This window comes from Macrobrachium rosenbergii, chromosome 52 (genome assembly GCF_040412425.1).
Source record: "Macrobrachium rosenbergii isolate ZJJX-2024 chromosome 52, ASM4041242v1, whole genome shotgun sequence".
Classification (NCBI taxonomy): Eukaryota; Metazoa; Arthropoda; class Malacostraca; order Decapoda; family Palaemonidae; genus Macrobrachium; species Macrobrachium rosenbergii.
Window position 1 is genome coordinate 18,148,573 of NC_089792.1, and position 27,220 is coordinate 18,175,792.

Consider the following 27,220-nt stretch of genomic DNA (forward strand, 5'->3'; position numbering starts at 1 on the left):
ACTCTACTTTTGCTGAATTTTATATATGAGGTTTCATGCATACATGGTTGGACTTATACTCTTTGAGGCTGGTCACTGTGACAGAACAGGTTTTATCATTTGGAGATGTTGATGTGTCTTCATCCTTTCCTGGATGCATGAGTAGTAATCTTTTCATGATTAGTAGCATCTCAATCTCAATTAGAGGGCAATATACTGTACTACATCATACCAATACAATCAGTAACTTAGCCTCCCAGCTAATTTGCAATTTGATGAGGTTCTGATTTGATGAATAAGATTAAAAAAAAAAATTTTTCAGACAAAACTAATTAATCATACAGCTAATTCCTTCCTCCCTGGGTCTTGAATCTCACTGCCTATCATCCAAACTACACACACATTGAAGAGGATGGTTCAATCTCACCTACAAAGCTAAGTGGCAAATAAGTGGGCTGTTGTTCTTTGTCTGTCTGGTGCACAAAAACTGTCGAGTCTGGAAACATCCAGACTGCAATGTTTGCTCCTTTTGATAAATGTGTTTGTATGACAGAGCAAGTTTTACACTATAAAAACTCAGTTCTTAGTAAAACCACATAGAACTGTTGAAAACTGTAAAACATTAGCATGGTGAATTCTTAATACGTACTGAATTCTCATCAGCTTAAATGTTATTTTTCTAACTCCACAATAACAGATGTAAATAAGTTTTGCTAGAGTAGACGTAGCAAATTTTGAATGTCACAGTATTGTCATTTACCTTTTAACAGTCAATACAGCCCTATTATTAAGCTATTGCTCCAATTTTTTCAAATGCAATAAATAATACAGCCTAATGACTGATTTTGTTCCTTGAGTTTTAAATATCCCTTACCTTTAGAATAGGTGTAGCTTCCCCTTTCTGAAGCATGGTCTCTAAAATTAACTCTGGTATTAGTCGATTTAGGATGGCTACATTCCCACAAACCATAGTCATGCCTGCCCACCACCACACTTCATGGCAGATTGCTAGTATTACGGCTAAACCACTGAGAACCTGTAAATGGAATAAGAAACTGTTATTAATCTAAATAGCATCTTTAAACAATGAGCACAATTCTAAATCACCATTAGCACCCTAAGTTCACACCTGCAATTTACTGAAGCTCTTGCCTGGGGTCAACCTCCCTTGCCACTGGCCTGTAAGTACCCAGGTCAAACTTTGGGACAATTTGTTGTGTTCTCTGGGTCAGCCTGTCTTACCCTTAGTTGATATTAAACATGCAGAATGGCTAAGCAAGTTTAAACGCAAGGTTTACTACTTGCCGACTATCATCCTGACTCACTCTTATATTGCCATAATTTTTTATGGAATGTGTGCACTAGTTATTATAATAGCTACTATCACTAGTGTGAAATATTATTATTACATGAAATTAAGACACTTCTTTTACTAATATCTACAACTAGGACATGTGAGCTTTGAGCTTAATAGCTACTTAAAAGGAGCAGAGCTGTAAGCAAAACTGTAATTATATGATCGGCTAGAAACCTGACAAATGCCAATACCCCTTAGCTTTGCTCAGTAACAGGTCAAAGTAACTACACAGAACATGCTTTGTTCTGTCCTCTGAATCTATCTACTGCTCAGTAATTGATGAACTACACTTCTCTCCACATCTGGACTTGAGGAACTCTACCCTTCCAAACGAGAAAAAGCACTGAATGTGGCTAATGCAGTAGTCTTGTGCAAAGTAGCCACAATAATAGATCCCAGAACAGGGGTAGTCATCACCTATCTTTCAAAACTCAACATGATCATTTTGAGGTTTGAGAGGTGCGCCCAACTAGAGGAGAGGGTTGGACCTGCGCCATCCAAGGGCACAATGCAAAAGAAGGGACTCACTAATGCATAGCTCTCCTATCTAAAACTGAAGAGAAATCTCTCGATGGATACTGCATGGCGACCGCCATGTTTTATCCAAAGGCAACCTGAACGGAATATTTCATTCCTAACAAATTATGGAATTAAATCTAACACTAACTAACCATACTTCTAGTCTATCAATTTACGATTCAATATCTATGTTGAGAAGTTACTGGAAAGCTGTCAGCCATTCAAATTAAATATTTAAGTCTAGTGTGAACTCCTGGGACCACTGATGTATATGCAAGCAAATGTTAAATAGTCATGCATTCAGTGATGAATACCTTGATATATATGTACTTATAACAAGTATTACATGCTACTACACACTTTCACCTTACCTTTTAGGTTACTAAAACCTGGCATTGTGATTAATTAGAAAAGATTTGTATACAATCAAAAGAACCCCTTCTCTCAGTACAAAATATGTTGTGCAGCATTGTTCAAGATTTTAATAAATGTTTTTTCCTCATTTACTTTGTATGTAAAAGACTAACAAGGTGTGGTAAAAGCATGTGGCTTGGAAGGCTGAGATTCACTGTGCGGTGCAAAGTCCCAGTCTGCGAGCATTTAGTATATCCTTGAAAGCTCCTTGGCTGCTTTCCATCTTGTGAGGGAGTGTTACTAGTTATGCTATGTTCTTCAACATCATTCTTTAATGATTATTTCCCTCGCTTTCTCTATATCATTTCTGATATCACCTCTATTTTACAACAGGTCATGAAAATTATATCAAATTTCCTAATTCTCCATCAGAAAATGAGAAAGCCTATAATAGAATAAACTTTAGTATCTGCATCCTAAAAGATTGTTTGGTGATTAACCTGAAAAGAATATTCGGTGATTCACTGATGAGTTAGGATGGTAACACCTTAATACAATATATAATCCTAGGCATGGAAAAAAGGTGACTTATGACAAGAAATATATAGAAAAAAAAGGATCACACTTAAATAAGATGTACTCTAACATACTGGATGATTACAAATGCATAACATACCATACAACGTAATGGCACCACTACTACCAGTATAGTATGAAAGCTGCATTAGCTTTGGGCTAATGACTATAACAAACACACACACACACACACAGCAAAAGAGACATAATAACCTTGGGCATTTCCTAATTTCTTCAAAGTGAGGGTTGATTAAAAAAAGCTTGAACACATGTGCCCATGAACACACACACACACACACTTCTGCACAGTATCTTTTATATCACTGGTATACTAATAAACTCTGTTATGTCTTAAATTCAATAATGAATCTTCAGATTATGCTACTCATGCAAAAAAATTTAATATTGCTGAAGAGTATACAGTCGACCCCCAGTATTCGAGGGGGATGCGTACCACTAACCCCACCCCACCCCAAATAGCTCAAATATGAGAATACTTAAAACCCTCTAAAAATGGTTATAACTGCCTATTTTGAGAGTTCAAAACACCAGAAAACACCTGTAAAAATGCTTATACCTGAATATTTTAATAGTTTTATCACAAAAAGTACATTTAGTCATGAAAATTATATGAAAATACAGTAATCTGTGAATATTTCTCTATGAAAAATACCGCGAACTGGCGAATTTTCCGCGAATAGGTGAAGCTGTGAATCCAGAACCACAAGTAGGTGGGGGTCCACTGTACTCTCGAAGCTAAATCATAACATGCAGTAAGCTAAAATGCATTTACTAAAATAGTCATGATATATTGCAGAAACAAACTTGTGTATAAAAATAAACTCTGAATATTACCACACACAACGCAATACTTACTGTAATAATGGTGTTGTAGAATAAGGTATCACTTCCCTTGAGTTTATTTCCCAGTGCAACAGCTTTTGTCTTGATGTCATCAGCTCTATAAACAAGTGACGGATGCAACTGGGAATTGGACAACAATGCACCAAGAGGGATGTATCCATTCATCAATGATGGCTTTGCTACACTTAAAATAGCATGTATCAAGCACAGGAACATTAACCCAACAGCAAAGTTCATAGTTTCAGCAGAAGGTGAGACAGATAAAACCATTCCTAAATAAACAGGGGAGGTACTAAAAATGACTCCACCATAAAATAATGTAGACACTGAAGCTGTGAATGACATCTGAAAAATATGATAAAAACCAATGATACAGAAATTACACGTCTAAAATCTTATTGAAGTATTCATAAGCAAATCTATCTCAATAAAACGACTGCTAGCCTACAAGTTTTCTTCACAAAACATTTCATCATGTAAATTTGATATACAAGTCTTAAGTTACAAAGCAATGGAAATTAGGTTACACTTCGGTATCAATATGAAAGGTTGCCAAATACTATATAACAAAATAAATCTTGCTTACAACAAACAAATATAGTATAATCCATCATTCTGTTTTGAAAATAAATATAAGTATTTTTGGCTTGTTGCATCAATCAGCCAGATTGTACCATAGACTTAAAAATAACCACTATCATCTTAACATCTACAAAAACTACTTGCTACTCTCCATGGGAAGCACAGTGCTGAATGTCTTTATTGGAGCTTCTAATACCCAAGCTCCAAAGCTACAAACCCCCAAATGACATACAACCTTCCTGCATTTAGAGCAAGCCAGAAAAAACCAGATCCTGATTTCTCTCCAGAAGTGAGGAACACTAAGGCCTCTAAAGAGGCTAACAATTTTGGGGCCTCAAAACTCCTATTTCTGGTACCATGCCCATCAGTCTTACCCAAAGAAATGGTAACACAAGAGGTAAGAAATGCAAATGAGAACTCAATATTAACAGTGCAATGAAAGTGGAAAACATTTAGAATGCTGGAAGCTTATAAAGAAATAAAAGCAAAATGGGAGAGAAATTTATAAACTCATTCTAATTACATGGTTCTGTAGTCAGAAGCCGAGATATTATTAAATAGCCCACTCAGCACTTATCAAAATACCAACTGATCTTCATGGCAATGCAAGACACCACCTTGGCCACCAAGATTTCAAGATGGCAATCTGCCCAATACCAATGAAAAGAATTTCGCCGAGAGCTGGGCTTTAATGACGAAAATGCATTTTTCTATGCAGAAGAGGAATTTGTGAAATGCAAAAATCACTGGAAAGAAAGGATATTTTGGAGCCCACTGGCTCTTTCCCTTGTGCCTGACAATTATTACAGACCAGAGTTGCACAACAGTCCATCAACACCATGTAGCCCTAGTCTGTGGTCTCCAAATGCTGTAGGACCTGAGCTTTGCAAGAGCCTGCCTCATCCCATTGAATGGAGGGAAAGTAAAACACTAAAACTGTCCCAACTGTGAAGCACTGGCATTCAGCTCCGTGGCTGCTGGATCAGAGTAAGGCAAGAGATAGACCACAGCCACCAAAGAGCCTTCAAGACTTGTGGATACAGTGACCACTCTGAAAGCAATACTGTTACTTCCCTCTCCTAAGTCTGTCTATAACACATTCTGCCTTTTTAGCATGAACCTGGGAATGATTTTTCCCTTAGTCTCTGACTCCATAAAACTTCCAATACTTGGCAATGCAGGGGTTCCAATCTTGTTCTTCAGACTCAACAAACTACTGAGAGGCCAGAAACACTGTCTTCAGTTCAAGGAAGATGATGTCCCAATTTATATCTGTTCTGACCACATACCTGTCCCTTATGCCTAATGAAAATGAGCTTCTCAATCATATGCTAAGGAATTCGTGAAGAGATAGACTTCTGGGGTTCTAGGAACCAAGTGGACACCTGCCCTGAGATGAGCTGGGTCTTACAACCACTGGACATTTATTCTGAGGGTGCCACAGGGTGTGAATCAAGGAGAACTCTAGCCACCCAACACTCCATGAGTCTCATATGCAAGAATCTCACCATAAAGTAGCTGTCATAACCAGCTTCTGTAATATTTGGTTGCTTCTGAAATTGCTGGGTTACTGCCAGCAATATCAAGATTGATTACTGAAGGATGAACCAATGTCATCAAAATGTCAACCTCCATCACCATATATGTTGCCCCTCTGATAGGGACCAAGTCCAACGGATCTGCAGGCCAAACAATCTTACTGTTGATAGCCACCATAGATTTCATAACAAAAGATCATGCTTAACTAATTTTTCAGACTTCTTCCACGACACGTTTAGTGCTCATGATAAAGGCAGACCAATACAATCACCACCCTACTTATGAACATTTATGTTATGAACATTCAGAGATATGAACAAACAGGTCAAAGTTGTGTTTAGAGCGCTCCCCTTTGCCACCCGTAAGTTCAAAAATTTGCTCTGCATGCCTATTCTGCCTAGCAAGAATTTTTGCAAAGTACAGAATACGAGGAGGAAAAAGAAACTGTTCCTTTAACCCCTTCCCTGATTTCCCTGAATATTCTCATGATTAACTACCAGGTATTCTTGCTAGTCATGAAAATACTCGTTCATACTCATAAAATTTTCCTAATTTCCACCTTCCCTTTTAACTCGTTCTTTGATGAATCCCCATTTTCTATATTTCCTCTCCCAATAGGAAATGTTTAGTATGTATTTTTGTCAAAAGACAGCAGTGTGCATTGTTTACTTTATGAACTTCCAATGTCATACACCGCTCCTATGAAATTTTCTCCAAGTTCATAACTTTCAAAGCATAGAAAAAATACTAAATTTTGAATGATGCATGAATCTAAATTTTACTTTCTTCTTTTTACCTTTCTAACATCCAGAGTAATTCTTTATCATACCTCATGATTTAAAAATACAGTGAAAACAGTACAGTATAATCTATGACTCCCGAGTTAACTCAGGAATGTAAACATAAAAAAAAATTATGCACATAAAAACCAACTTATGAATACAGTAATTTAAGATATGAACGCCCGTCCAGAACGTAACTCGTTTGTAATTTGGGTACTGACTGTATATAAACTCTGGGTTCCCAAAAAAGTATTTGACAATGCCCAATAAAAGATTAATGACAAATGTAATGAGTCTAGTATCACAAATGCACTCTAGTACTGTACTAATCACCAATGAAGTAGGAGATAGATTAGACAGACAACTAATTAATGAACAGACAACACAAAGTTGTTGGCAAAATGTCACAAGTGGTGTGCATCAATGTTTGGTACTTTACTCTTCATTATCTACATAATATGGCCTGGAATTAAGACTGACTGGCAAAATCTGAAAGTTTGGTGAAGACAAAAATGCATATCAGTGCAGATGACAAAAATAAAGCAGTTTTCAGAAGAACTGAAGAAAACAGTTGCTGTTGATGAATCTTTACCAAACCAAGACCTGTTGTGTCTGGAGTTCCACAGGGTATTGTTCTTGATCCACTGTTCTTTTTCGTATATATAAGTGTTATGGTTGTTGGCCTGGGAAACAAGATTGTTCAGTTTGCCAATGATACAACACTTGCAGGTGTAGTAAAGTCTCCACTTATGAGAAATGAAAATGCCCTTAGTCTCAGTTGTCACATGGAGCGGATTAGTGAATGGTGTAGTTGGTGCGGTATGAGGCTGAGCTCCAGTAAAACAAAAACACTATTGATCAGTAGATCTTGTACTGATTTTCCACCCCATGTTCTCCTTCAAGTGGATGGGACTCTGCTAAATAATTCTGAAGCTTTTACTATACTTGGTGTAACTTTTGACTCAAATCTTACTTTTGAGAAACATCTAATGAAAGTGCAAGCAAATGCTGCACAAAAGTTAGGTATTGTATTGTATGTAGGGCCTCACATATTTATAATAGTGATAGAATCAATGTAACCTCTTTTAGGCATTTGTCCTTCCTCTACTAGAATACCATTCTCTGGTGTGGATGTCTGCCTCTTCTCTTATTGGACTCAATGCTATTGTGCTGAAGTATAATCCTAACAGATTGAAGAGAGTTGAAGGGATCATTCCAAAAATCTGTTGCTATGTCGTTAGTTACATAGAAATACATCATTATTATTACTATTCAGAAGATGAACCCTATCCATATGGAACATGACCCAAAAAATATGGTGTTCACTTGAAAGAAGTAACAGAAGGTAATGAGAAATGAACAAAGATGACACATATCTGTTATTAGAAAATAAGAACTAGATTAACACATTAATAAATGAATAGATAAAAATATATGTAATCTCTATTACATGAAGTGGTTTGTGATGGTAGGTTTCTGTTTCCCTATGTAAGCAGTTATGACTTGGACCATCGATGGATGGCCTCTTGTTTTCAAATTTTTCATAATATGTATTTTTATAATAAAATGAAGTTTTGTACATACTTACCTGGTAATTATATATATAGCTGTAGTCTCTGACGTCACGGCAGAAAATTGAAAATCGCGGCAGCGCTAATGAATGGTCACGTGATACCCCTTCCCACCGCCCTCTACAGGTGAGTGAGAGGAACCATAACCCAAACTCTTCATATGTTTATGCCATACCTGCCCATGAGGGGAGGAGGGTGGGCTTTGATTATATAATTGGACCAGGTAAGTATGTACAAAACTTCATTTTATTATAAAAATACATTTTTGTACATATAACTTACCTGGTAATTATATATATAGCTGATTGGCACCTTGATGGAGGTGGGCCATGGCAGCTAATATGAAAAGTCTAGACAATTGTGAAAATAAAAACACAATGATGGTTCCTTACCTGTTGAGGTAGCTGATTTGATGGATACTGCCTCTTAATCTGCTATCCTCAACTTGCACCAACTAGGTATATAGACCTGAGGGTTAAGTGCTGGAGGGCTTTACATGCCAGTCGAGGGCTCACCGTGGACTATGCATGATAACCAACAAATAAATGCCCCTGCCCAGGCGCAGTATCCTCCACATAGAACAAGGTGTCACCAATAACCTGTACCTTAAAAATATTACCCAAATGTAAGACTGTTGGGTACTCCTAGTCACAATGTACCCCAGACATCCCAGAAAACAACAACGCTAACCTTAAGCAAGAGAAATGCATCTGCCATGGACTTCCTTTATTCCCTTACCCAACACCGTGCCAGTCACCACAAACTGTCCCAACGTACTGCATCCATCATATATTGTCTCAATCTCTCTCAAATAATGAGACCTCTGTCACTGACTCTACATTTCCAAAACCAGTAGCTTGAATAATTGAATCTAAGGAAAGATTCCTCCTATATGACAACGAGGTTGAGACCCTCTCACCTCATGTGCTTTAACTTAGAAATTTGAAGCTGCAAAGTCTTCTACCTGGTTGTGAGCTTCTACAATCAGGTCTCTCAAAAAGAAGGAAAGAGCATTCTTCTCGAAAGAGGCCTACTCGGATCCCATCACAGAACACCAAAGATTAGGAGAAGGACCTCTCACTGCTTGAGTCCTTTCAAAATATACTTTTAATGCTCTTACTGGGCATAAAAGTCTTTCTTCTTCATCTGGTCCCACCAAATCCGAGAGACCAGGGATCGAAAGGATCTCGGCCAAGGCTTAGGTGTCTCATTCTTTGCCAAAAACTCAACAATGAAGAACAGACTGCCTTACCCTAGAAAACCCAATTCTCTTATCTAGGCGTGCAACTCACTGACTCTCCTTGCTGTAGCCAGAGCTACCAAGAAGATTGTCTTCCTCGGTGACTGTCTCTGAAAGAGCAACACTCGATAATGGCTCAAACTTACTGCCCACAAGCCATTTCAAGACCACATCCAAATTCCAGGAAACCAATCTCTCTGGAATTCTTGGATGTTTCAAACGATCTGATAAGATCTGACAAGTCCTTGTCATTTGAAATATCCAGGCCCTTATGCCTATAGACTGTCAAAAGCATTGCTCTGTGCCCTTGATCGACTAGGAAGCCAGCTTCCTCTCCACACTCAGATACAGGAGGAAGTCTCCGATCTCTTCTAAAGTGGTCTTAGAAGATGATGTGCCAGTCTTCCTACACCACTCTCTGAAGACTGACCACTTCGAGCTTGATAAACTGCTGTGGAGGACTGTCTGGAGAATCTTGGCTCTAGAGACCTTCCTTGAAAAACCTCTAGCTCTGAGGCAACGTTCGACAGTCTGAACGCAGTTAGCTGAAGAGCGGATAGACCTCCGTGAAATCTTCGGAAGTGAGGCTGTCTGAGTAGATCTACTCGGGTGGTAAAAATCGAGGAAGTCTTGCAGAGAAGACTTATCAAGTCCGGGAACCATTCCCTTGCTGGCCAAAACGGAGCAATCAGCGTCTCGTGCGCATGTCCTTGTGGGACAACATTTTTGTTAGAACTGCTCTCAACATCTTGAACGGAGATTTCTCGTAAAGGTCCAGACCTGACCAGTCCATCAGCATTGCATCCACGAAGACTGCCCCACATCGTCCGATCACTGGAGAGCAATAAAGAGGCAGTTGAGTTGTCTTCTTGGTCGGCAAACAGATCTATGAGAGGACGACCCCATTCAGATTCCACAGTTGGAGGCAAACTTCTTGATTTAAGATCCACTCTGTTGAGAGTATTGAAAGCTCCTGCTTAGCTCGTCTGCCCTCACATTGAGCTTTCCTGGAATGAACCTTGTCAACAAACGTCGTTTGGTGTTTTTCACCATAACAGAAGATCTCTCGGTACCAGGTATAGCGAGCTTTGTGGGTCCCTCCTTGCTTTTTTTGTCCTGCGAGCTGTTGTATTGTCTGATTGGACAATCACTGCCTGGTTCCTCACCACCTTGCTGGCAATTCTAAAAAGGGCTAAATGAATGGCCTTTAATTCCTTCAGATTGATGTGCCACCGGAGTTGTTCTCCTTCCATCGGCCTGCTGTTTCCCACTTGCCCAACGTGGCTCCCCATCCTAGATCTGAAGCGTTTGTTCACACAAAATGAGGTTGGGGTTCTTTCACTCAACAGTGAAATTCCTTCCTGAAGTTTCTCTGGAGAGTTCCACCAACTGAGGTCTGCCTTTATCTCCTCTGAGATTTGAAAAACAAACAAGTCCATCTTCTTCCTGTCCCAGACTTCTCTTAAAAAGAACTGAAGGGCCTTAGATGTAGTCTCCCAAACTCAGAAAAAGTGGTTCTGCTTTGCGGAAGACAACTTCCCAGAAGGCTCATCCACTCGTTGGCCGAGCACTGGGTCTTTTTCAGAAACTCTCTTTGTTGTTCAACAGGCACGACTCTACCCTCTCCACCGACAGAGAAGCCTGAAAAACTACTGAGTTCATCTGAACTCCCAAATAGACAAATTCTTGAGATGGCACCAGATGTGACTTCATCCCAATTTTCCAGAAGTCCCAATTCTTCCATAGATGAAGAGTCTTTTCCAAATCCTTCACACACCTTTCCTTCGTCTTCCACGCAGGAGCCAATCGTCTAAATAAAAACTGTTCTGATCCCCAACAGATGTAGCCACTTCGCCACTGATGACAAAACTCTGGTGAAAACTTGGGGGAGCCGTCATCAGAGGCCGAAGGCTACATCTGTTGCTCTGAACTGAAACAGTTTTTATTTAGCCCTTGAACACAAAGCAAAGAACTTGCTCGAAAGGATGGATTGGGATGTGGAAATAGACATCCTGGAGGTCGATGGATACCATCCAATCTCCTGGAAGAAGGGATGACAGCATTGATTGAGTGGTTTCCATCACAAACTTTGTCTTCTTTGGGAAACAGGTTCAAAGCACTCACATCTAGAACTGGCCTCCAGCCTCCTGACGCCTGGTACTACAAAGAGACGATTGTAAAATCCTGGGGAGAAAGGGGAGAACTTTCTCTATTGCTTCTTTCTCTAGCAAAGCTGACACTTCTTTCTCTAGAGCACAACATTTCTCTGAGTCTAGAGAATAAGCCATTAAGACCACTGGTTCCCTGGACAAAGGAGGGTCCTTCAAGAATGGAATTGAATAGCCTTCCTTTAATACCGAGACTGTCAAGGTTCTGCTCCCTTTCTTCCCAGACTGTCCAGAAAGCTGACAGTCTGGCTCCTCACTGGTGAGTGAAGGGAGGCGCTCTCACTTCTTGTCGGAGGGTTTGATCTGTTCCCAACAAAACGACCTCTCTTGTCGATCTGAAACAATTTAGGATGGGCTCTTCCACGAAAGGGCCGATGACCTTGAGATCTCTCCGAAGGCGTTGTCGGGCGATTCAACTGTTGAAGGCAACGGTTTAGGCTTCTTGGTGGACTGTGCCAGCAAGTCTTGATTGCCAATCTGTTGAAGAGTCGAGCGATCTCAGATACTATTTCCCTCGGGAAAAGATGTTTCCCTATCTAAAGGAGCGAACAACAAAGCTGACTTCTGGGACCGAGACACACCTTTAGTGGTGAAAGAACACCATAGTTCACGTTTCTTGAGAATACCTAACGTGAACCACGGAAGAAAGTTCCATAGCCGCATCTCTAATGCTCCTGTCGATGCAAGCTAACACGTCGGATCAGGGAATCGAACTGATGCGTCCTGAAGGGTGGAATTTTTAGTTTCCTTCAAGAGCTCCAACCGACCAATCGAGGAAACTTAACTTCCAGAATCTTAAAAGCATTCTTGCAGAGGTGATCAAATTCCGATGTAGAAAAAGAATACTTTGGCTGAATTAAGAGCCTGGACCTCCTGGCCGAATCTACCAAACTTCAAGATCTCCTTGGAGGAGGCAGCTACTCCCAACGAAAAATGATTCTCCAGTCTCATACCAACCACCACACTGGCGACAATTTCAAGGCCAAAACAAACACAGTCTTCCCTTGTTCCCTCTTCTCTGCAAGCCACTCCTCCATTTTCTTCAATCCTTTCTTGGCTAAATAGAAAGAACTAATTTGGTAGATTTCAGCGAAGAGTCTGTCCTATTATCACGCTAACGTATTGAGATTCCGGGAAAGCTGGGGATACTGGTGAAAAGGTTTTTCAAGGAAAATTCTCCAGAAAATACTGAAGCAGTTGCTTATCCTCGATAACGGCTTCTCTTTCTCTGGTTGTACCTCCGCCTCCGATTCCGAAGCAACATCACCACCAGAAATCGGAGAAAGAGCCAAGGAACTAGATGGAGGAAGATTCGTCTTCCTAGGAGAATGCAGCACAGGATCGCTGTCTGCGCATTCGATGAAGGAGCATCCTTAGAAATCGAAAACTTGCAGTTCTTTGTTCACGGAAGGATCACTTTTTTTCCACAAAGCCGAGAATGCTATCAAGCTTTCAGATCATTTCCGCCAAAAACAAATCTTGAGGCAGAGGTTTCCTGGAAGGAGAATCTTGGAACAGAACGAGGCACGTAAGACCGCAGGTGTTGGAGCTTGCTCTTCACCAGGAGAAACAATTTTTGGCGCATGGCGCCAGGAGGATCGTGGGGTGGCGTAGATGGCGTGATGAGCCAGGCGAAACGAAGGATGGCGTCTGTTCTTCGTGGCGCTTTTTGCAAATCACGCCAGAAGCAGCAACAACAGGCGAAGATCCTTTTCACTCTCTTCTTACGTGGCGTCTCCGCGCTGAAGAAGACCTGCCTCTCGCCCCCGAATCAACGGAATTAAAAAACATTCGGGCTCCTCCCAAAAACTACGAAGGAGGTTGATCTTGAAGCGCCACTCTTTTCTTGGGAACTGCCAAAGGAGATGCCAACCTAGACCTCTTGAATGGTCTCGAGACATCTTTTGAGGCGCCAACCTCTCTTAGGCGAATCCTCACTCGACATACTAGAAGACATACACCTCCTTGATGTGCCTTTTCTATGGCTAACATCTGCATCCTGGGAAGCGAGAACAGGACTGTGAACCCAACTGCTCGGGGGGCAGGTCCCACTCACCTCCCTTAGGCTTCACTTGCCTCCTCCTGGTGCTGGGGAGTTTGACAGAGGTCCAGGCCTAGGAGAATGAGTGGGCCGAACAGCCAGCTCCTCCACTGCACTATCACAAGACACTGCACTTTTAGTACCAAAGACTTACTCATCCGCTCCATGGCAGCAAGCATAACACTAAAACGCGCATCCATCTGCGTCTTAAGACTGGCCACGTTATCGGGTTTTCTGGGAATAACGGGGTCTGGGATAGGAGATTTGTTAGAAGGAATATCAGGGTTAATAACCGAAAAAGATACATCCTGACTATCACGGGAGGATAAAGAGGAAGTCCTAGCTGAAGGTTTTCTAGCTCTATCATGCTTTTGAAGCCTTCTCAGATAAGCATTTAAAATCTTCCATTCTTCCCCTGACAAATTCTTACATTCTTCACAGGTTAACGATATTAACAAACCTGTCCTCTCACACCCCAACACACAGAATGAGGGTCAATGGTAATTTTTTTAATCTAGTTTTGCAGCCCTTTTCTACAAAACCTATACACCGAGGACCAGTGTCCGAATAATGCTAAATAAGGAAGACGGGATGAAAAAGCTATATGTACAAACAATGTCTGCCAAAGATTCAAATCAAACAATTGTACATCACCAACAATGTCCAACGTAATTAGAAATCAGCGATAATTCTCTGCTAAGTTGAACCGACTTACCGGTACCACACGGCAGAAACATATGAAGAGTTTGGGTTATGGTTCCTCTCACTCACCTGTAGAGGGCGGTGGGAAGGGGTATCACGTGACCATTCATTAGCGCTGCCGCGATTTTCAATTTTCTGCCGTGACGTCAGAGACTACAGCTATATATATAATTACCAGGTAAGTTATATGTACAAAATTGTATTTTAACAGGGATCTTTCACATTCACAATTGATCCCTGATCCTCTTTTCCTGCCAAAAGCAACCAGATTTCCTGAAAATGTGCCTCACTATTAAACTTCTTAGTTCCAGAGGTCCTTTATTCCTCACGCTGTTGGGCTGCAGAACAATCTCCCCGAGGATGTTGTGCAATTGCAACCTTAAAAGTTCAAGCAAAGATGCAATGCCTCGCTACCCTAATGCAGCTCTCCTTGTATTTTATAATTTACTTATATTTTTATCTATTTATTCATTAATGTGTTAATCTAGTTTTTATTTTCTAGTAACTGATATGTATGTTCTTTGTGCATTTCTTATTACCTTCTGTTACTTCTTTCAAGTGAACACCATATTTTTGGGGTTTTGTTCTTTATGAATAGGCTTCATCTTCTGAATAATAATAATAATGATGTAACTCTATGTAACTACGACATAGCAACAGACCTTTGGAATTATCCCTTACACACCGATCTTCAACACTCTTCAATCTGTTAGGATTTTCTTCAGCACAATAAGATTGGGCCCAGTAAGAGCAGAACAGCTTTTTGTTACCTTCCAACTTTATGACTGGTGAAGAAATTCTCTCTCAAAGATCTCTCAAGAATGTATTCTTCATGGAACAAATGCAGATTTAACCTAACATTGTACTGTTACAAAAATAACCCTACAAATGATCATTTTAAACTGTGACATCTTAATTCGGCTCACATTCTCATAATTAAATTTTTTACTCCCAATAGCATAAACTAACTCCAAAACAAAACTAAAAAAATACATGTTTGCTCAAATATTAAAAATAAACGTGAAAATAAAGCTTACCATATTTCTATGGAGATGACCAAGTAGATGGGAAAGCATGTTTTCAGTCGCCACAACCACATTGTAAGTAACTGCAACAAGAACAGGGTATACCAAATACTCTGGAAACTTAATCCTGGGAGAATTCCAGCTGTTACGCAATAACATATCATATTTGGGATCATTTGCACCATTCCATATTGATGAATACCGGAAGGCATCCATCATGACCACCCCCAAGGCCTGAAAGGCAATGTTAATTATTCTCAAGATGTGTACAAACTCAAAAAATGATTGATTATTTAAAGAAATTGAGAACGTATTCACTTTCATTGAATTTTTTTTTTACAGTATTTTCATGTACCTTGCATACCAAGATACGAGTAAAAATTCAAGATCAAAACATCATAACAAAAGGCAAGTCAATAGGATCAAAGAAATAATAAACTGACAAGAAAGTGTTGATAATTAAATAAGATAAGTTATAAAAGTAAAATAATAACACTTACAATTCTTGCTGTTAAAAACACTGTGCTGAGAGTGAAAATATTTGAAAAGTTGACAACTGGCCACTGAGCCTTTTGGCGGTGTAATTCCCATGCTGAAATTAGCACCTGAAAATATGTAGAATTAAATGATCTTTCTGTATCAGAAAAAAGAATATTTCCTTTAATCTTCAAACAGTTAAGGTTCCCTTACACACAATCATGCTCACTGCTTTTGTCTGCACAGTGACAACTACTACTTTTGATGAAATAGCAGTGGTTTTAATGAGAGTAAGCTATCCTGGAAAAGGATAAACCATATCCTCATCACTGTACCTAGTCCTTTGTCTTCAATGAAAGATTCCAGTCTGCAAAAATGCAAAGGCCTCCACACAAATTTAAAGCTTATGTTAAAAAAATATGGACTGCTTCAAAAATTCTTAGTTTTTCCTTCACTAAAAGAACACTTCACCAAAGCATAATCCTCATAAATCAACTACTATTGCAAGTGTTCCTCAAGGTATTGTTCTTGGACCTTTGCCATTTATTATCTAGCCTATACTATTGACATGTGGCAAGGTCTGAAGTACAAACTGATTGCATATGGCGATGATGCCATCTTCTAGTTGTTGTTCCTTTCTGCACTCAACTCTGTGATTGCAGAAGCCTTGAACAGAGAGCTGGCACATATTCTTGAATGGAAGAGACTTTGGGGCATGAAGCTTAACTCTTATAAAACTCAAAGTACAATAGTTAGTAACTCAGAACACTTTTGCCTTTGTATCCTGATTTACATTTAAATGGTGGTTTTAAATTTCAGTGACTATTATTAAGATTTTGCTATTATCAGTTTTGAGAAGCATATACAAAATGTTACTTCCTTTGATTCTCAAAAAGTTGGCATCTTGCTAAAATGTTTCTATGTATCATGATAAAGCTATTACAGGCAGTCCCCGGTTAACGGTGGGCTTGGTTAATGGCGATCCGGTTTTACAGCGCTTGTTTAGCAACGAAAATCAGCAATTTTCGTTGGCAAAAATCGCCGACTTCCGCTTATCGGTGCCGATCATTGGGTATTGGCGCTGATACATACGTAACAGAGGTGTCGATAACCGAAAATCGGCGCTTTTTGGTGCCAATAAGCCCTGAAAATCGTTTAAAAAGCGCCTGCCGAAAATCACAGATTTTCGGTTATCATCACACCCTCAGAACACAACCCCGCTGATAACCAGGGACTGCCTGTATACCTAAGTGGTTAATAATTTTTTTTAATAGTACTGTTCTACAGTAAATCTTACCTGAAACGTGATGATCATCAGCATACTAAGTTGCAAGGAAATAAGTATCAGGTAATGGCTATTAAAGCCCTTAACCATGCTATATGATGAAATCATATTCTGGGCAAAGATAAATCCTGACAAATTTATCGCCCACAAAACCATATTGCTATACAAGCCCTGTAACAAAGAAAAGAGGTATACTATGAAGTATGGTAATACACTGAGAAGTCTGTTTTATGGAAAATATGAAAGTGGTGCTGAAAAAACAATGAGCAAAAATGACAATCTTTGAAATAAGAAAGTATTTGTATTCTGTCTGGTAGTTTTTACTGTACTTTACTTTTTCAGTCCTGAATCTCCTCTAATACTGTACAGTGTCAACGTTTATCTCTACTTCCACAGATACTACTGTACTCTTAAAACAACACATTTCTATGTCCTCTCGAATTAAGGTTAATTCTGTTTAGGTCAAGTGCTGTAAAAATCTAAATATTACATACATATTAAAAAGTCCAGGCAAAAATGGATGATTTTATGTTTTTTTTTATTTAATTACTGTACAATATACTGTATATTGTCAAAATACTATAGAAATCAAACAAAAAAATAAATGTTTATATTAAAAAAAAGACTTTACTCTGTTGTGCTGTGCACTTCTGGTTTGGAGATGTGATGGCTCTGTGTTGTTTATGACTGATAAAATACAAATAAATAAGGTAAAGTCAACATTCACTTCCTCAAAAAGTTTTATAAGAAGGGGAACATAATTCTCAACACAATTATTACATTTAATAAAATCAGACATATATTATAAAATATAACCAAAAAAATTAGTTCAACCAATTACTGTACACAAGAGGTAAAAATCAATTTCAATTTTATGTTTTGCACTAAAACAGGAAGAATTTTGCAACGAACAATCTGTATCACAACATTTTTCTTTAAAATTCAAAGGCCAGTAGAACCGACAACCAAATCCCCTTATCTAATACAAGCCCAAGGCAAATCTGAAACGTGGGATGGGGAAGCTCATTAAAAAAAGCCAGGAAAAACATATGCAGGGGAAGAATTCCAAAGCTTGGCAGCAGAGGGAGAGCAGTCATCAAACTGTACTAAATATGAGGATAACTGACTTCCACAGAGAAAATTAGGAAAGTGGTGAAGTGACTCAAGAACTCTTAGCTTGAGCTTAAGTGAATAGTGTAGTAACTGGAGTTCTCCATAACTCAAGAGCCAATAATATACAGATTTTCACCTTTTACACATCTGAAATATAAGGTTATGTACTGGATTTAAAAGTAGTACAGCATTAGTGTATCTTAGCGCAAAATCTTTTTGAGTGATGAGAAATATGTATTTTGGTTAAATGCTCCTTACTGCTGTCTGTGGAGAGAAACCGGAAAGCACCTCCAGTTGAGTCTCTGGTTCTATGAAGGTAAACATGACTAGACATATGAGATCTTTATCTTCAAGCCTAGGAAGAAAGCAATACAATGCCAAAAAGAGTTATGGATTGGTCTTAGTGACTTGAACTGTGGGCTTTGCTAAGTCAGCTGCAAAAGGCAGTCTTTAAAATGCCAGTTCCTCATATGAGTTACCTCCCTATAGCAAAATGCAGTTTGCCAATCCATTTCAAAGATGAAAATGCCAAGAGGAAGATCAATACTAAAGAAAGATTCCATTTATATGCTTAACTGATTTCATATGTAACGGCTTTTCATAATGTTTACTTAACCTATTCATTTCAACTGAAGAACAAAGTAAACTCCATAGAGCTCAAAGACCTGAGACAGATAAGACCTATAACCTTTGACAGGAGAGACAGATACTTGGTTCTAAATTTTAGAAATAACAGTATGAGCACTACAACCTGCATGGAAGCACTGACAGAATCACTGTCCCTGTCACTAACCCAATTATAGAACAGGTTTCGCTTGGATTGGTAGAGGTCAAGTGCTGAGAAGTGTTGAGACCCTAAACAGCTTGGTGATAACTTCAACTGTTTCAGCTAAAATCTCTTAACTGTGAGACCTTGCTTGAATGACCTCCACATGTGAAGCTTTGGTATGTCCAAGTTCCTGTGAAATTTGTGAAAGTAAAGCTGGCAAACTTTTTTTTATCAAAGGAGACTCCTGCCCCTGGGAATGTCTACCCAAGTACCAGGTGGTTCTGAAATCCTACTGTGGCCAAGTGTTGTTAAGGACTGCTCCAAATCATTCCACATCCACTGGATGTGTGAAAGGGTCTATTCTCTTGACTGCTAGATCCATAAATGCTGAGCAATAAGTCAGAATCTAGTTCTTAAGGCTTGTCGCAAACAAGTCTACTACTGAGGATTGCCACAGCTGCCATAGTTCCTTGAAAACTTGCAAATGAAGAGACCAATCCAAGAGGAACCTAGGTTCTACTGCTGAGCTTGTCTGTAGCAACAGCAGTTCGCTGATCTTTGTATTGGCAGGCTACTAGTATTGATAAAAATAGGTGAATGATAATTTGTATGCCAATTGTCCAAAGTTCTCTGACTCAAGGCAGAAAAGGGAATCGGAGATTGCAATCCAGAGGTAAATACATGACAGTCTCAGTTTGCATTCGAAGATGTCTGGGTTCACAAATGTTAAGTAACCCAATGTCTTCATTTTCTGTAAGTGATGCAATGGTATTTCCTTTTTAATTGGCTAAGACATTTTGCCACAGAGGAGGTCTACTATCTATGCTTCTGAGCTGGAAGACATGTTTGAACAACAATGTTAATCAGTTCAACCATATCATCATATCTGATAAGAGCATACATGGTATGTATACTTTTGTGAAGGTAGATTTGCACTGCTACTAAGTGGAACGGACTTTGCAGGTTTACTATCATATGTGGAACGTCATAGGTAACAAATACATGACCTCCAACATGGCTTCCTACTTGTGTTTTATGATGCACTGTAGCTCTCAGCAAACAATAACTGTATTCATGAAGAAGATAAAAAAAAAATGAAAATTATAAAAAGAGTCCGCTAGCCTTTCATGCTGCTCAATCCTTCACCAATGACACCAATAAGAGCTGACCCTCAAGTGTCCCAACGGTGAAGGAATGGTACCAACATGACTAGGGCAGCTCAAGTGTACGGCATGCCCACTTATTGAAACTGGCAGCATAACATCAATACAATCACCCCAACTCTAATCATCTAAGCAGGAAAGCCAAACAAAATTCCTAGTCACATTACCAGTCAGTACACCCCTGGAATCCATGAAGCAATTCTAAGAGTGTCCTGGCCCTGACATCAATGTCTAGCACAATGACACCTCTTGGGTCCAAACATTACAGGATGATTGATGAGACCACCACAGCTACCATTATTGGCTTAAAAAAAAATCCCAGCAAAGGCATCTTTCCTCAATAACCAAGACAGTGAATAATAGGGGTTTCGAGAGGTTAGACAGCAAAATAAATATTGGGAAAGTATGTATTTTAATTTTTATTAATCAAGGCAGTGTAAAAAGGGAGTTGACACAGATTAGACAGAAAGATAAATACTGGGAAAGTATATTACATACAAAGAATGATTAAAAAAAAAATTTAAAAATTTAACTAGGGGAAACCACAGTTGAACTAAGTACAGGTTTACAATCCTTTATCTGAAATTCTAAAAACCTAAAAGCTCTAGTATCCGAAATTTGTTTTTGTCATTATTAAGGTATTAAGAATGATGAAATGTAATGTCATTTATAGTCCCACTTAATATGAAAAGTTATGTATTTACTATGTATACCCTCTCGCATCACGTGACTTCCAACACCAAATTTTGAACGTGTGTGTGTGTTTGTGTCTGTCTGAGAGAGAGAGAGAGAGAGAGAGAGAGAGAGAGAGAGAGAGAGAGAGAGAGAGAGAGAGAGAGAGAGAGAGATACTGGCCCCAGTTAGGTTGTTACACCAGCAGATAACCCTTTGCTAAAGTCAAATAGATTATGCATCATTTCCATTCTGGTACTATACTGAGATTCTTAAAATCATCAGCTGATTATGTTATACCATCACCATCACTGCCATTAGTTACTAAATGAAATGTAATTCAGATACCTTTTTTCCATAATTAATCTTACAAAATGTTTTGCAGCTTGCAAATTATTAGTTTCTTTAGCCACACCTACAACCTTGAACTTAGTGGTATACTTCTTAACACTTCTTCCCCACTGCTTGAAAGGCAAAAAAAAAAATTATTTCAGTTTTATTTATGGAAATCGCCATTAAAAATGAGAACATTTATAACAAGTCGACAAGTATAAGGCAACTCTTAATAGCCTTGTGTTAGTTATGTTAGCTAACATCGGCAAAACAGCTGTTTCTCGATGATAGTTACCGTAACTAATATTGGCAAACAACAGTTTCTCGAATCATTTGTCAGTACTTGCTGTTGTCTATGCCAGTGTTTTGCACATAATAATAAGCGGTTGCTTATTACGAAACGGTAATGAATTCTTAGGCAAGCCACAAGTATGGTAAGCCTGGTTGAATGTAAGATGATTTGCATTTAACTTACTGAACTTTTGCTTCTAAGCCTGTTAGTCAGTTAAAAGCTAACTTGGATATAATATGCATTATCAATGGAATCTACCAAAACTGTGACAAGCATAAGAATACCTAGCCTAATATAATCTACCAAAAAGGAAACTGGCACATTAAGCATAGCCTTGTGCAATCTACCAAAAATGCATCTCTCACTACAGTATACGCAATTATTGTGATGAAACTATGTTTTGGGACAAAATTTTATGGATCACATGACATACAAGATTGGATGATACAAGAGTACATATGCAAATATCACTTCTTTCTGATGCTGTATATTTTTTAGCTTTAAAGAACATCTTTGTTGAAAATAAACTGTTTGTGTATTTACTGAAACCTGAGAAAATCCAAAAACCGAAACATGGCTGGCAACAAGGGTTTTGGATAAGGGATTATGAACCTGTAACAGAATGAGAGAATGAACAGTAAGTTGAAAGAAAACTTGTAAATATGGAATAGGAGGAAAATGATAATGAGAAAGAGTCACACTAAAATAAGGATTTACAGTTAGAGGAGACTGTCCCATAAAGAGCAGGGCATTCGGCAACAAACCCTTACTTTTAGCCCCTTAACCACCTCCCCAAGCAAAGGAACCAGTAATTGGGAAGGGGTTCATATGGAAGAAGGGAAATGACATCACTAATCACCTTACTGCATAAGCACAATACATGTACTTCATGGAAAAGAGTCTAAATCTCAGTGAACAAGGTATTCGGTACATAAAACTTACCATAGTTGTTGAAGAGATCTTCCTGGAACATAATTTAGCTAAAACAAGGGGCAAAAGGACAAGTATATTGATGGCAGAGGGAACTCCTAGTGTCCATCGAAGATCCCTATCGTAGTCTGAGTAAAGTATAGTAGCTTTTCCATATTCTTCCAATTTCTTTGAATCTTCAGGACTAAGTCTATCCCTGCAAAGAACATATATATTATCCTTTACAATACAATAACTCTTCTAATCAGGCACATATATCAAGATTTCATTAACCAATTTCCAGCAAAGATGGAGAGTCTCACAATACAGTATAATGTTCATATCATCTAGCTATCTCAGAGGTGTGCTCTTTAAACAAACCACATGCAAGATTAACAGGATATAAGCACATTAACATTTTCTTAAGGACTTCCAAGTTTTCATTACTTTTCATAATTAATACCATCACACAAAAATCAATTAGAACCTTTTTTTCTGCTAATAAGCTAATGGATTCAACAGACGACAGTTCCAAACTAGACAATATCACTGCCACATTAATCCCATAACATATGAATTAAGAAGAACCATCTTCTGTGGACTTTCAAAGCACAGAAGGTTTCTTATTCCTTACAGGATGGGGTAAATATGCATTAACAACACCCCGAGACTGGGAAATCTTTACGATCGGCCAATAAAAAAAAACACATTACTGGAAAGGGGAAGATGTACAAATGCACATGGTATAAGAAGAAAATTCTAACAAATTTTCTGTATCTTCCATGGGAAGTTGAAAGTACATAAATATCTCCAATCTTGCGCAGGGCCTCTTTCCCAAGACACTCATCAAAATACACTAATTTTAGCGAGTTAAACGTTCTAATATTTTTTTACTCTATTTTGCAAAATTGCAACTACAGCTCGCATAATATTGTAAAAAATAAAAACTAAAATCAGCAACAATCCCTTGGTATATTTATGAACAAATATTTACGAGATGTACTGGGATGGGGAGATACAGTACCATTTAGTCATTTATACGTGTTCTTTCTAATATTTTTTCATTTTAATTTGTAAAATTACAGTTACAGCTAACATACTCCATCTGGCCAGCCCTTTCTTAATTTCATCCTCCTCCCCCTTGAACACTTATGAATTAAACACCCTTTTAACATCTTATATTCCTCTATATGAAAAAAAAAAAAAAAAAAAACTCAAAACACTGCTTACATTTTACCAAATACAGTAATCTTTTTCTTATACACATTGGCTGCATCTACAATTCTCACCTGTGAACACTCAACTCCGTACATTACACATTGCACAAATAATTCATCTCAACAGCCTCAACTTTTAACTTTCATTTGAATTCCACACCCACACTTCACACCTCACTTCCATGAATTACAATTACCATATATGGCGGCATATAAGGCGACCTTTTAACCTTAAAAAATCTCCGTCACAATGGGGGGTTATCTTATACGCTGAGCATAAAAACCAAACCTTAAATCCTGCCAAGATTTTTAATGATAGGCTAACCCCTGAAGTGTCGATAGTTGTGTCAATAGTTAACTACCATCACACATATCGACACTAAACAAAACAACTGTAATAACGGTAAAAACTGTGTGTAATTCAAGTGAATCACTAGCGGCACAACTATCGACACTGTAAACAAAACAACTGTAATTACATTAATTACCTACCATAATTATAGGTTAGGATGAGCGAGCTCTTACTTGTTACTAGCTTTATCCAGAGTACCGTTATTATATGGCAATACATAATATTAAACACTTTTGTTACTGATACTTATTATACAATGCCCCTTTTAACATTGATAGATAATTTGAAGTTACCAAAAGGGTAAATAGGGGTAGTCTAACTCTTGTTTACGAAACAGCCGTGATTGTAGTTCCCAGTCGTGCTCGACTTACGAGCACTGTTGTTTACTAAAGGCCAGTATTTCCTTGGTACATCAGTGTTTTATAATCAAAATAAAGGGTTTTGTGATATCGATATCCTTATCATCAGGGTTCTTTCCAATTTTAAAAGAATACATTCATGCGGATCTCTACTTCCAACGGGCACTACTCCGTAGATGGTGATGTCACAGGCGTTGAGCATTTGTCATGATGTTTATATTTTTCCTAAGGGAATACATAAGTACTTTTGCATAATGGCGAGCTTTGCAAAGCATTTTGAAATCTTGAAGATACTGATTTTACATAAGATAATTCCAATAATTATTGATTTTATGTACCAACTAACTTACAACAGCTTATAGTGTTATTTAATTTAATAAACTGTGTGTCGTCTTACCTCTAAACCTACATTTTTACATGAAAAATGGGGGGGTCATCTTATACGCCGGCATATACGATAAATTAACAATTTCTCCAAGCATCACAAAATTTGCTTCTACAGAAACACTCAACCTCTTCCAAATAATTGCAGATATCCTACTGTCTTGCATCACATTTATTATGAATCACTTCTTCGCTTATCCTACATTATCTGGCACTTTTAATCTTAAATACACAGACAAATCAACCACTTATATTATTTCACAAAAAACCTTCATTTATCATTTACACAGAATTAATAGTAGGCGAATTCCTAACACTTTCTCTTAAATTCAAAAAGAAAATACCTTCTGGATGGCAGCAAAATGCCAACCAGCTGTTTTTCATTGCTGGAAATCTGATCATCAGGTTTCCTGCAACTAAGAGCCTCACTTTTTGGGTGGTTACTGGCAATAAGGCATTGACTGTCTAGACTTCTGGAGTGTTATTTAGAACTTAATTTTGCTACATCTTCACTTTTACCCGTGTTGAAAATATTTAAGCTTTTCATCACTGTCTGAATGATACTTTTTGAAGAGAATATTATTTTACATTCTCTGGTTTACAAGAGATCACACTTTCATTTGGTTAACAATATGTTTACCTGTACTTCAGTGTTTTTGGCATCAATTACTGGACATCAGGTGACACCAGACAGCCAGAGCTATAGAAGTTAAGTTTTTCAACGATAGCAACCAATCACTTCTCTGCTCCCTTACAGTTTTATATATTAATTTTATTTACAAAAATCAGTATTTTCAAATTAGGTCAATTCTTTTTACTCATCCCTTTAGTCCCTTCTTTTTCACATGATATCTTTCAAGGGGTAGATCTTCCAGTTATTTGCCTCCACATTTTGATGAGAATGGTATTCTACATTTATGCCAGGAGTGCATTATGTTCTGGCAATTACAGAATTATTAGTTTGATTTGATTCTCATGGTTTCAACCATACATTTATTATTCGCCGTTTTCCTTTGGAGCTATGGGGTAAGTTGCTTACCTCATTCCAAAGAGCTTTGTTCCAATACTTCAATTTTGGAGTTTTGACCTTTCCTCCCAAGTTGTTATTCAGGCTTGACTATAAATATTGTAATGAACTTGTTCTGAAACAGGAAACTCTTAAAAAATTTTCTTTTTTAATACAAACCCAAAGCTTCCAGTCAAAGTCTTCCAGCAGACAATTTTCTTTTAAAATTCGAAAGACCTTTCTAAGAGATTCAATGACCACAAATTCAGGCTAAATTATAAGTAACTGGTGTGTATAAAAAATCTATTTTTCTTCCACCACCCACACTAACATTAATTGTTTTATCTTTCTAGTTTCCACATACCTTTACACCTTCACTCTTGTTAACAACACTCTCAATTTTCTGTTCATTAAAAAGCAGCAACTCACATTCCTTTCACAACAGCTATGTTTAGACAAAGTGGAATTGGATGGGGAAACTTTTAAATAACAAATTTTTCCGTATTTCTCCAAAAATCTTACTCATTGTCCAAGATATTATCTGTCTCAGACATACAAATCACAATCTTTGTCTGCAAATTTTACAGAAATAAATGAACTGCATCACATTGGATAAGACACACATTACAACATGTACTCACCAATCGTCATACCTATACGATGTATCAGGTCTTGATGTTACATTAACTTCAATAGGTTCAGGCTTGGTTGGTGCTGGGAAGCTGAATAAACTCCAAATACCAACTGCACTTACATTCTGAAAAAATGCAGCACATGTATTTAAAATTATATTTATTTTCAAAAGTACAAAACAATTATTTTATAGCACTTAAAATTTACACCAAAAAGGTGCAGTAGGCTGAGTAGCAATTTAAATACAAAAGAATTTTAGAACTGTACATTATTCCGAAAACTAATTTTCTCAAAGTAGAATTTTTCCTCCACCTAGTTTTTATACAAAGGATTAACAGAAAAGCTAACTCAATTGTTTAAGCTTGTTAAAAAGGTAGCTCAAGTATGCTTGATGAGTGTAAGGGGAGTCCAAGGTTCTACCCTGGCTTAACCTTCACTGTTATGGTGTAAAGAAATGCTGGAAGGTTACCAGTGGGATTTAGCATATACAACCTCAGACTTATGTGTATATACAAGAATTCACTTTCAAAAATTACAGTATGTTCTGACAAAGCATATAACCTTTTATATAGGACACACAAACCTTAGATGGGATGTTGTCCCATAAAAATAGAAAAGATGTGACCTCCGCAACTCTCAAAAAAGTTGCTGATGATGGAGCTATCAAGAAAGTAAATCAATATGTAAATATTCAACATTGATGCCCAGCCCAAGGAAGATACTAGCTCTTGAACTGTGCTAGGACCCACTCCTGCCAGTCCAAAAAGGACTAGTTTTTCCAGGAGTCTCTTGTTTCAGCCCACACCTGAGAGCAAATTCACAACTGAGTGAATTGAGAAGGATTTCAAAACCTGAAGGAGAAAAACTGATATGAGTAGAACAATCAGCCAACTGTTACCCCCATAGGAAGCTCATATCCCTTATAAGGTTAATCCATTTTGGTTGCTGACTTTGGTG

At 38.1% G+C, this 27,220-nt stretch overlaps 1 protein-coding gene across 4 annotated transcripts in view; it reads right to left on the reverse strand.

Annotated features, from left to right (window-relative positions):
* LOC136833728 (uncharacterized) overlaps positions 1–27,220 on the reverse strand; it is a 53,756-nt gene that overhangs the window by 13,706 nt on the left and 12,830 nt on the right. For all 4 annotated transcript variants that reach the window (XM_067095941.1, XM_067095943.1, XM_067095942.1 and 1 more), the window contains 7 exons: positions 26,272–26,387; positions 22,346–22,529; positions 17,074–17,232; positions 15,800–15,904; positions 15,312–15,533; positions 3,662–3,994; positions 854–1,015 (listed from right to left, as the gene is read on the reverse strand). In XM_067095941.1, the coding sequence (XP_066952042.1) occupies positions 854–1,015; positions 3,662–3,994; positions 15,312–15,533; positions 15,800–15,904; positions 17,074–17,232; positions 22,346–22,529; positions 26,272–26,387 (1,281 nt within the window). The remainder of the gene's footprint in view (positions 1–853; positions 1,016–3,661; positions 3,995–15,311; positions 15,534–15,799; positions 15,905–17,073; positions 17,233–22,345; positions 22,530–26,271; positions 26,388–27,220) is intronic.